The 12,787-nt window shown below is 37.1% G+C and overlaps 1 protein-coding gene across 1 annotated transcript; it reads right to left on the bottom strand.

Moving 5' to 3' along the window:
• Window positions 1–358: 358 nt before the first annotated feature.
• LOC142832354 (transmembrane protease serine 11B-like protein) lies at window positions 359–10,484 on the bottom strand. The gene is made up of 9 exons (XM_075942790.1): window positions 10,352–10,484; window positions 6,228–6,346; window positions 6,071–6,138; window positions 4,489–4,649; window positions 3,812–3,850; window positions 3,148–3,322; window positions 1,921–2,180; window positions 1,347–1,489; window positions 359–520 (listed from the first exon to the last, which is right to left on the bottom strand). Exons 1-9 carry the CDS (start codon window positions 10,482–10,484, stop codon window positions 359–361), a joined length of 1,260 nt encoding a protein of 419 aa, XP_075798905.1.
• Between the last annotated feature and the right edge of the window lie 2,303 nt (window positions 10,485–12,787).

Raw genomic sequence — 12,787 nt, 5'->3', positions numbered from 1 at the left:
GCTGGTTCTCCTGGGGCCGAGAGATCAGGCCTCCGTGCTGGTTGGGCAGCTCGCAAACAAAGCGCCTACCCTCCTTGGTGCAGGCAGGCCACAGAAACAAGGGCAGTGGAGCCCGCCTGGGCGCCCCGAGGACTGGGACCCAGCTCCCAATGCCACGCGCCAAAAGAGCTTAGGATGGTTCTTAATATCAACTTGAGTACACATACATGAGTGTGCACATGAATACATGAGCACAGATACTCATGTACACACATGCAAAGACACAAAATGGAAAAAAAATAAAGAAATGAACGTTAAATAATAGTCACAAGTATCAGGCAACAACGCTCTGCATTCAATAGTAGTAGCTGATTTCCTACTAGATACCAGTCTTGGAGGCAATCCAGTCACGGTAGGCAGTCACTTTCGTATAGACCCCTGGCTTGTTGATTCTGCCACATTCATGTCCCCAGCTCACTATCCCAACAAGGTACCAAATATCTCGAGAATTGGGGTGAACTAGTGGTCCTCCAGAGTCACCCTAAATAAAGCAAAGAACATCTATTATTTTGCCAGGTTCATCTCAGACAGTTTAGCTATACACATTTTCTGGCTGATGCATTATCAAGATCATGGAGAGGCATGTGATATAAACCCCTATACACCCTTTACCTCAATTAATACTGATCAATTATTCTCTGATTTACTTTTGTGAATACAAGAATTTAAAAGTAGGATCTGAGTAGTTACAAACTAGTTCTGGAGAAATGTTTTAGGGAATTCATTTGAGTATGCTTGAAATTCAAAGTTTTGTATCTGAAAAAAAAAAACACGGCTCTAGCCATGAGGGAGATAAAAGAGTAATTTGGGGATGACCTGACAATATTTAAATATGTCTGAGACTTATTTTTTTCTGATCTGTGGTGACGAGAATGTATTGTGATTTAGGACAACCAAAATTGTGCACAATTCTACCACCTAGTAGCTGTGTGATAATATAAGGTATTTAATGTCCCTCTCCCTCTATTTCCTGAAAATATAAGGTACTTAATGTCCCTCTACTTCTACCTCCTTATCAATGAAATGAGAATAACAATTCTTACATTATACAGTTACGGTGAGAATTAAATTAATATTTGTGAAGGACTTAGGACAGAACTCAACCCGGAGAAAATCTATCACCAGTGTTTATTGTACACTTATAAACGTGTGCTGCGTATAGGAAGCCATCACTTTAGATGGTCACCAACAGGGCTATCAAAGCACTACTAAATGAAGAACGGAATGATCTCCATGATGATGCTCTTCAGAACATGATAGCAGTTGTTATACATTATGTTGTCCTTGTGAATAATTTCCAGTCTTACCTGGCAAGCGTCGATATTGCCTTCCATGTAACCAGCACAGAGCATTGTGTCCTCTATCCTGCCATTGTAAGCTTCTTCAGCATTGCAAGTGTTTGTGTCAATAATTTTAACAGATGCTTTCTGAAGTAGCAATGGGGAGTCACCTAAAGGAAGCCAGTATGGTCAACATGGTCAGCAAAGAGGTGCCAAAGACCTGACCAGCCTGGACACTTGCCTTTTGTTAGGATAAACACACATGCGTGCACACGCACACACACTCACACTTTTGTCTCTCAAACTAACAAAAAATATTCAAAATATTCTCTAGAAACACCTTTCAACTGTTGTCAATTTTTTCCTTCTTACATCATTGGTCCAGAAACATTTCTACAGGACAGAGTTTCTACTCCTAAAGTGGTCGCCTTTGAATGTTTCAAACCAAAGCCGCCTGTAAGTTCCTGTGTAATATTCCCTGAGAGACGGCCTGAAGGGATTGTGCATCCAGAGATAAAAGGTTGCCTAACACGCTGTGCTTAGATTGTTACATGCTCACATTGCCCCTGTATCTTAGGCTGTGGGCTGCCATTGGACTCACCGTTGTGCGAAAGTGCTCCCCAGCCTGTAACAACGACCCCTTCCCCCGGTGGGAAAATCTGCGTGGCTTCCGGAAGGCAAACCCGATGTACATCGTTCTTGAATACGACGTTCTCAGTGAGCACGACAACCGCAATATCATCATGATGCTCCCCCTTAACATAGTTTTCATGGATAATAACTTCTTGAACATGATGCTGCATGTAGGGAGGAGTCACTTTAGTGCCAAAGCTAACGGTTAAGTTTTCTGGATTTTTTGTTCTAAGGGAAAAAAGGACACATATTTTGTATTTATTTTTAAGTCACATAAATATTATATTTTATAGTACATAGTAGAAATTTTATATCTTCAATTTGTTTTTATGGCATTAATATTTCCTTGCATGATAGCCCATTGTGATGATGCAGGCTCATTTTTTTCATTTTTTCTGATTTGTTTTGATGTGTATGAATATTTTGCTTATATGTATGTCTGTGTACCACAAACATACCTGGAAACCTTGGAGATGGGAAGAGGTTATTGGATCCCCTGCCACTGTAGCTATGGGCAATTGGGAGTGACCGTGGGGGTGCAACTCAGGTCCTCAGCAAGTGTTCTTAAATGCTGATCCACCTCTCAAGCCCCATATAATCTGATTTTTTTTAATTCATTTTTAAAACTTCTTGCTTGAATTTCTCCACAGCACACTAGATATGAGGATATAGTCCTAGCCTTAAAGAAGCTTAAATTAAATGCAAGTTGTACATACACACAAGTAATTATAAATGCTTAATATTTATAATCCCATAATAAATGAGATCAATAAATCAGGGAATATAAATCTGCATGATTAAGAGGAAGGAAATTTCTAGTATTAGGGAAAATAGCATTTTAGATTCATTCATATTTGCCTCAATGACGAAAAGACTTGAGTAGCTATGTGATGTGTAGAGGGAGAAAAGAGATACGATGTGATATTTTAGCAACTGCAAGTGGTTTGGGATCTGAAGTATAAAGTGATGAGAAATAAGTCTCGTGAAAGAAAATAAAGTTGAATGGCATAAAAATCCATAAAAATATGACGACTCTTCCTATTTTCACTGGTAAAAGTAGGTAAAAATGAGTTAGGCTTACCTGCAATCTGTTTTTCAAACCTGGACACCAGTGAGGATCGAAGACAATTTGCCTAAGATAAGGACTGTCGGGATTTTTGGGTTTCCCCAACATTAGAGAACACCATGAGCTTACTTTTGAAGGCAATGAGCTGCTGTCAGCAGGAACCTTGCACCAATCAGTGATGCCCCACAGTAGTGTCTGCCGTTCACTCTGAGACTCGCTTGCCATGGCCATTCTCCTTTCTGAGCAGTGGAGCCTCCCTTGATCCTGTCGTAGGTTGCTGACATTCTTGGTCGTCTCCCACAGCCTTCAGAAGAAATTGGTTTGGTTTCATTGAAGACAGGAAGATATTAATCTGATGACAATGCAGAAGGTGAGCTGGGTTTTCAGCTCTTCTGGTTTGCTTATATGTGATACTGTCACCATCCAGCACAGGATAGGAATAGAATCCTCCATACAGGAATCACCAGCAGCCTGGGAGTCTTGCATAGTGACACTAACTCTTGGAGAATACATGAGTTATGAAAGGCAAGGTCATGGTTAATTTTGGGGCTCTACTGCTGCCTAGATGAATTTACATTTACAAGCTACCATTTACAAGCTGGGTGATTCCAGGCAATCTTTGTGCTTCAATACCATCATCTCGAAGATAAAATTGCAATTATAACCTACTCTAGTAGTGTTCTTAAGATTTAGTAAGTTATTATTACATGCAAGATACTGTTGTGGCCTGTTGTAATGTTGATTGTGTGGTTTTGATTACCTCATATTTAACCGGAAAGGGATTTGAACTTACGGTTGTTGATAATCTTTTCAGCGTCAACCTTATTGATTTCTGAAACAGAGCAAAACGTCCGCAGTAAATTTAAATTGGGCAATGGAGATAGCATGTTCTACAGACTAGAGGGATCTAGCAGTAATTCAGCATCCAGAACAAAGTATCATAGATATGAAAGAATTAGCTTATTGAAATTTTTTGTTACATTTGAATGCATTATATTTAAGTACCATCTTCATAATTTCATTTGGGAAATTATATTTTTATTAACTGGAGCTATAGTCTGTGTCATCCAATGCCAAAAATTGGGACTATCTTCTCTTGCAAAAAGAGTAAGTTCCATAAGTGAGTCTGATTCATGTCAGTATATAAATACAACTTCTAAAATTAAACAAGTATTCGAATTATAAATCTAATGTTAATTTTCATACATCAAGAAAATAAAACACCATCACTCAAAATGTTTGCTAAGTGTATTAGTATCTACTGTAGAACAAAAAGCCAAGCCTCCTTGTTCTAAGCAACTACAAATTGTAGCATTACCAGGAAATGAATGAAAGAATGAAAATCGCTCTCATTTAAGATGGTATGCCTTTAAAATTACACTAAAGATCAACTTTGTAGTTGGTGTTTACGGTATATCCTAGGCACAAGATGATACAGTGACACTGCTCTGATCCAATAGATCAGCATACCCATGAGCTTCAGAGACCCTGGATCTGTAGTCAAGGATCCTGATTGGTTCTCCAGCATCTGACGTAATATGCTTTCGATTCTCCTTCTTGTGTTTTCCTTGTTTGACCTGGGATCCTTGAACACCAGCCATATGTTTGCTGTCACGCTGTTGCTGTCAGGACTGGAAAGAATTTAAAGCTTTCATACAGTGTTAAAGCCAACACCTCCTCCTCTAATCTTCCCAATCTTGATTTTTGCCCCCTCTTTATGGGTTGGTGCAGTCACATCACTTCAGGTGAAGTTTTCAGCCTGCCACATACCTACATTTGTGTCCACTCAATAGATACAGCTATGCTATGCATTTTGGTGACTTGCAATTTTATATATCTTTCAGAAACATGACTAGCCTAAGATACCAAGGAAAGATGATCACAGAAGAACTGAGATTTATCTATGTACTCATCAATCATTTATCGAGCGATTGCTATAAATGCGCAACTCTGCTGAATTCCACTGAGTGATGACTAAGGAACAGTTCCTACACTCAAGGAATTTTTCTGACTTTTTATGATAGAAAAGGCACATGTGGAGAGGCCTGTAAGAACTGATGCAGAAACAGTGAGGTTTATCTTAGCCATGGATACCTAGAGGAAATTCATGCGATTTTTACTTAAAGGATTAAAGGAACATTCATGGAAGAATTGATGTAAAACTGGACATTAAAGTACTTTTATTTCTATTTCGTCATCAAACTGAACTTTTCATCAAGCAGACGTGAGGAGATCTATATCACAGACTAACCATGAAAAATGATATTAACTAGTATGTATTGATTAGTGCAATGTCACAGATACTTGTTACATTTATTGTTGCATATTTTGTCATCTCTATTACTTTACATTAAAGCTATTATTATGAAGACAATAAAGTTATTACTATTGATATTTCATTAGACAGAGAGGTTAACATGGTAATGTGACTCTCTTAAGGCTCTGGGACTTAATTATAAAATTATAAAATCCGGGCACAGGTTGTCCAGTGCCTGTTCCAGTGCTCTCCTTGCTACTCTTGGCTATTCTAAGCCCACATGTAGGGAACACTGCATTTTTTAATGGTGTGTGCAAGCCTTTTGTGACATCAAAGCCTGATATAGTGTGATTTCTTCTACCCCACACAAGAAGAGCCCTAAGAACACTTCAAGCAATGTTTGACTGGTTTTCAGGTAGAAAGACTTGAAAATGAAAAATTATAAAATCTATATTTCTGATACTCATTAATAAAACCAACAATTTTGGATCAAACATTTGACTTAGAGGCCATCTAATGGTTTGTTGATACAAATACTTAGGAAATGAGAAGGATAAGCCTAATGTAATTTAAACATCAATATACTCCCTTAAACCTAATAACCTCAACCATATAAGCTCAATGTTTGCATTGGTTTTATATTTAACAATTATGCCAATAAGTATGTTGATACTTATCATTGTTGGAAATAACTGTGACATATCAGAAGATTTTAGATTCTTTTTATCTGGGGCTCTTGAAGTATAATATTATGATGGCTTTATCTCTTTTCTGATGATTAATGATATTACTTACATCAATGTGATTATCTGAGAGTTGATATATTGTCTGTAAATGTTAGAATTTTGAAAGGCATCAACCATCTGTTCAGAAAAACATAGAGTTAAACATCAAATTTCAATACTATGTTTATACTTCAAACATTTATCAAATACAAGAAAATCTAGCTTACTTTAGTCTCGAGGATTTTACTGAGGTGGTTACTTTCTGGTGATGTCTCCCTCTCATAATTTCTGTCATATGGAATATTCAGCACTTTAAAGCTACCTCGATAGTAGTAGATCTTGTTTTCTGTGAGATAAAAATGATCCAAGAAGCATTTAAATTAAAAGTACTTCAAATCAAGACACAGATTGAATAGCAGGATGCATTGTGTTCATTAGATACTGAGAGCCCTTTGTGAATATTTCTGGCACAGCTAAGTAGTTAAAATATTTATTGTAGAAAGTGTTTTTTTAAAACAGTAATAAAAAGCAGATAGATAGATGTAGATAGATAGATGGATGATAGAGAAAATATAAAGAAGAATAATTTTTTTATTATTTGTGTCTGCATGCTCACATGAATGATTTGTGTGTGTGATGTACGTGTGCGCATGTTTCTGTCTGTGAGTTGGGACACATAAGTGCCCCTGCATGAGTGGGAAAGTCAGGGGACAACCTCAGATATCAGTCCTTACTTCTATGTTGTTTGAGACAGGGTCTTTCTTGCTTGCTACTGTGTATGCCTAGCTCCCCTACCTGCAAGGTTCCAAGGATTCTTTTGTATCCACCTCCCATCTTTCCAAATGAGTACTATAATTACAGATGTGTACTACTGGATCTGGCTTTCTTTGGGTTCTGGAGTCTGAACCCCAGTACTCATAATGGGAGGCAAGTTTCTTACCCACTGGGAAATCCCCCCAGCCCTGGGAGAGCATCGTAATAGAAACAAAAAAGAAGTATATACAATAATTGCTTCTGTTTAGAGTCATCAGCTATCAGATTATAGATTTTTAACATTACCATTCATTAAGTATTACTACCAGATGGTATTACAGAAAAATGTTAAGAGGCACATTAATTTTTCAAAATAAATATGGTTTTACTGTAATTATATAATTTGCATAATGTTATAAATCTATAAAGAAGAGCCAACAATAAAAACTCAATCATCTGAATTGAAGGCCTATAACCAATAGGTCATATTCCCTTCATCAATTTTCATAGATACCAATCTAATGGATATACATCCTATCTTATATATTATATAGATAAAGTCAAAAAGACATTTGCTATTTTAAAAAAGACAATCCCCAGTAAGAATGATAAAGAGCAACAAAATATCTGACAGCAAATGCTGGTGACGCTGTAAAGGAAAATGAATCCCCATTTCCGTGTTGATGGGGATGCAAATTGGCCCAGCAGCTCTGGAAATCAGTAAGGAAAAGTCTCAAAAAATTAAAAAACAAATCTACCACATGGCCTAAGCTTAACCACTCCTTGGTATATGCCCAAAGGACTCGGCATCCTACTCCACAGGAACTTGCCCAGCAGTGTCCACCGCTGTATTCACAATAGCTAGGAAATGGAAAAAACCTAACTGACCTCCCCCAGATGAAAGGATAATGAAAACACGGTGTATATGCACAGTGGCATACTATTCAGCTATCAATTAAAAAAAATGAGATTGTGAAATGTTCAGATAAAGGGATAGAGCTAAAAAATATATTGAGTGAAGGAGCCCAGACAGATCTAGGAGAACAAAGGTCACATGTTCTCTCTCATCTGCAGTACCTGGCTCCAAATCTTAAGATACAAAACAGTATACAACACAGGCAATTACAGATATCAAACAAGCATAGCTATGATGCCCCCATCAAAGAAGTATCTCTTTACAAAAAATGGAAACCATCACAGAAAACTACAGTTGAGTACAATGAAGAGATCAGCGGACCATGGAAAGGTCAGACTGAATGTATACATCTATATCAGAGTTTCTGCATCTGTGGCTAAGAGAATATCATGGAATAGGGTATGAAAAAGGTTGTAAGGCCCAGAATATCAGAGAGTTTGCTATGAAACAGTCTTAGGAATGACCGCATATATTATCTTCACCGGTCTACATCCAATGGAGTCCTAGAGCTGTAAGGAGAAGCAGACATTTGCTTCTATCACTAACCCAGAAGCTGTCTCCAGTTGATAACTACTTGTGAATGAAAATTTAGTTTTCTCCAAGGGAATATCACTGGGGGAACAGCACTCTTAAGGGCAGGCCTATGCCCAGGGGTAGATGGCAAACACAAAATGAACTCAATAGCATCTTTGGACCCTCCTTGTCTCACAGTGTTAAGTCAAGGTTTTGTCTTTTTAATCTTACAGAGCCTTTATATAGATATTGTGACTCCTGTTTCTGTGTGTGAGCATGTGTGTCTCTGCATCTATCTATATCATTTTGCTTTCTTTTTGGCTCTTTTTCTTGTTTATTTTATTTATTTATTTATTTATTCATTGCATTTTACTAGTATTTATTAGATGTCTATTTGTTTTAATATAAACAGAATATATTGTATAAAAAATTTATTTGCAATAAAAGGAAAGAAAAATGGCTGCATAAACAAGACTGGAACAATGGCAGTATCCATGGATATATTGATCGAGGGGAAAGTTTATGGATCTCCATCTCTTGGCAGCAAAAATAATGACAGTTGGAGAGGGAGAATTAGCCTTTCCAAGGTTAAATACTTTTGTTGTTTATTCACTACACAAAGGTCAATCCTAAAGCCATATACATACCACCAACAAAAATAGACTCAGCAGGTTGTGTTTATATATTTATGTACACACACACATACGCATACATGTGTATAACAATAATAATCAAAGAAAAGAGGCTATCAAAGTAGGGTACATGGGAAGGGCTAGAGAAAAGCTGACTAGGAGAGGTTGAAAGGTGGAAAGGGAAGGGGTAAAGTTATATAATTCTATTTTAATAAAAAATGTATAATATTTTAATCTATTTAGAAGAATTTCTATATTACCTTTTTAAATAAACAAGTAGCTGAAATGTCAATATCTCTTGAGTTTTCTTCTTCACATGCCATAATACTTTAATTACAAAGGAACATAAATATACCACACATAGAATAATTTTTTGCTTGTTTATCAGTCATCTGCTCATCTGTGTCTAAATTTTTATTCATTCTTGTGCCTATGTGTATGTGAAGTATTTCTGTAGTACAACATTTGAAAATGCTAGAGATGCTTTCTTGCAGGATCCGAGGTCCCCTGGTGTGAGAAGTTCTTCTGTATATGTGTTGCTTTTATTGATAAATGAATAAAGAAGCTGCCTTGGCCTGTGATAAGGCAGAGTAGAGCTGTAGGGATAAGTCCCGCCCCTAAGGGGGCGTGTTCGCCTCGGGCTAATGTTTGCCTATAAGTTTGGCAAGCATGCTCCCAGCCGCTGCTTCTGCTTTCCTGGTCTCCACGGGAACGGTGGTTCTGTAAGTCTATTTCTACATTAAAGATATATATATATTTACAATCTGTCTGCATTCGTTTACGCCATTACATAGAGCTAAGTGGAGAAAACTAAACTGAATGCTGGAAGAAAGAAGGCAGAGTCTCAGAGATACCATGGAGCCACCAGAGGAGAAAGACTCAAACTGCCAGCCGGAACCTTGCTAGTAGGTCACAAGCCTCATAGTAAAATATAAAATAATGAAAATAAATTGATTCTAGATGTAAGAGCTAGCTAGAAATATGCTTAAGCTATTGGCCAAACATTATTGCAAATAATATAGTTTCTGTGTGATTATTTTGTGTTCTGGGCAGCTAAGAACAAACAAACAGCTGCTAACTACAAATTGGCACCAACATGGGGCTCGAACCCCCAACCCTGAGATTAAGAGCCTCAATTTGTAGTTTCTATCAATAGTTTAAGCATATTGCTATCTAGCTCTTACATCTAGAATTAACCCATTTCTATTATTCTATATTTTACCAAGAAACTGAGGCCTACTGGCAAGGTTCTGGCTGGTGGCTTGGCAGTTTCCTGGCTTCTCTGTGACTCCGCCTTCTTTTTCCCAGCATTCAGTTTAGTTTTCCTTGCCTAGCTCTACTCTGCCCTATCATGGGCCAAGGCAGCTTCTTTATTCACTAAACAATAAAAGCTGTACATATACAGAAGTTCCTTCCCCACCAGTCCCTATTGCTGCTATAGATGGAGATTACTCATGGGTGGCAATTACTTCTTTGTATCTTACAGAAATTGAAATAAAATCACAGCAAAAAGAAATTAATACAACTGTATACCAACCTACTGCCAGAAAGTGAACTAAGAGTCCAATCGTTACCCCAAGGACTGCCAGCACGCCAAGCACACCAAGGATGATTACCCACCGTGGGAAAGATTTGTGGGAATCTATGACTGGTCTGCAAATGAAGGACATGAAAAATATGTCAGAAAACACTCAAATGTTTCAGATCTGTATTACTTTAATCTTGCCACCTATAAACGCCCATGATCAGGTGCAGAAGTATTAAAAGACATAGGAGAAAAGGGGGAAGGAGATCAGCAAGATGACTCAGTGCTGCTGAGTCCCATGGCTTGAGTTTGACTTCAGAAACCTGTATGGTGGAAGGAAAGAATTCAACTTTGCATTTTGTTTTCTAATATTCTCTTGGAAAAGGCCACTCACTTATGTATCATGAAATGCATATATAAGACTGCACATACACACATGCACATACACACATATTAAATAAGTAAAATATAATAAAAAAATTAAAGAAAAGAGAACATATAGTACTTAAGAAAAAATACTAGGAGGACGTATGTATAACCATAGTTGAAAGAGGAGAAAAGTGACAGATAAGGCCATCCATAATAGAAATTATCAAAATCCATCAGTATGGAACAATGGGAGCCTGAGTGATGATATCAAGAAGGGAAAGAAAATAAAGAATTTGAGAAAGATTACAGATTAAAATATTTGCACAACTTGGAAACTTATTAATAATGGGGGGATATGTTTTAAATGGAAGTAGAAATTACTGTGGGGCAATTGTCTTATACCCTGTAAAGATTTATCACTTGTATAGGTTTAATAAAATGCTGATTGGCCAGTAGACAGGCAGGGAGTATAGGTAGGGTGACCAGAACCCAAGAATTCTGGGAAAAGGAAAAGTCAGTCTGCAGTTGTCACCTAGACATAGTGGCTAACACAGACAACAATTATGGGTTAATATGTAAGATATGAAAGTTAATAAGACAGCCTGAGCTAATAGGTTAACCAGTTTATAATTAATGTAAGCCTCTGTGTGTTTCTTTGGAACTGAACAGCTGCTAGACCGGGCATGACAGAAACCTCTGTCAACAGAAAATAAAGCCTAGAGAAGATCATTTGAGGATAAAAATGTGTTTCTTAAACAAGGATTATGAAGGACTTACAAATGTCCAGTACACACCAGATATGTCATGTTGGTGATTAACTAAGAACCACAGCTGTGGATAGGAAGTTAGCAAGCATCCATTTGCAGGGAGAATAGAGGTTGTGAAACTGGATCAGTGTGAGACTGTTGCACAAAGTTAGAATTTCTCTTTCCAAGGTAAAGTATTTGTTCCAGTCTAACCATGATTAAGTTATCACAAGCTTTATATATGTTTTTTTGAATTTTCCATTCTGAATGCTTGGTGCCCCTTAAAAGTATACATCTTTAAGAGATGCGCCTGTTTCCTGCCTGACTCAAAACATTGTTGATTTTCAGAAATTACCTCAGCTCACAAGCACTCAGCTCCCCCAAAGTGTTTCTCACTGAAGGGGTTTTGTCTCCCTCCACACCCTTTGTTTGTCTGTCTTCCATGGATTTTTACAAATTAGTACTTTTCTAATTATCTCTTAATTAGGGATTCATGTTTAGGTTTCTTTTTTTGATTAGTTTTGTTTAGAAAACTGTGCAGAACAGGTCTCTGCACAATATGGAGACATTTAAATTTTCTATCTCATCTTGTCTTTATAACTTAAATTCTGAAAAAAAAAACATAAAAAATTTACTTCTGTTAAATTTTTGCCCAACAAAATTTCTTAGTGTTCATTTAGCCTTTTGTTTGAAAGGAAAAAAATTGAAATAACTCTCTACTCATTGATTTTACCCACTGAAATTACTACAGGATACAGGGCTTTACAGTTTATTTCCTATCCGTATTTTGCCTTGATTATTTTGTATCCACTGTTAAGATTTTTTTTTCTGCGTCTAAGTTCTCTTTCACACATAACTCAAGGAAATTACAGACTATAATCTAGCATGACTAATTAAATAAATGCTAACAATAACAAGGCACCATCTCAAGCATTCCAGTGTTAGCCAGTTTCCAATATCCAACCACACACTCTTTCAGAAAATTTTATAAGAGACACTTCAGGATGATATGGAATATAAGATGTATCTTACCATAAGAACTGATGGTATGAACTCATGTCATATTCACAAAGTTCTAAAACAGATTGTTATTGTTTTTTCGTCTAATCTATAACCTATGGATAACTCTCAGAAAATATTGCAAATGATAAAATTTCTCTACCTGCTGTTCCTTTCACTGCACCACAATTATTTTGCCACAGTCCTCAAAGTGGGATTCAACTGAGAAGAAATTCTACCTTGTCAGAATTTTAGGAAGGCAAACGACCACTTACCTATACATAGTGTGCTCATGCAGCGATTGCTGGTGTTGATACAGAGGAAACTTCTGAAC

This window comes from Microtus pennsylvanicus, chromosome 12 (genome assembly GCF_037038515.1).
Source record: "Microtus pennsylvanicus isolate mMicPen1 chromosome 12, mMicPen1.hap1, whole genome shotgun sequence".
Taxonomy (NCBI): domain Eukaryota; kingdom Metazoa; phylum Chordata; class Mammalia; order Rodentia; family Cricetidae; genus Microtus; species Microtus pennsylvanicus.
The sequence above is the reverse complement of the archived record's forward strand: the minus strand, read 5'-3'. Positions and strand labels throughout refer to the sequence as shown.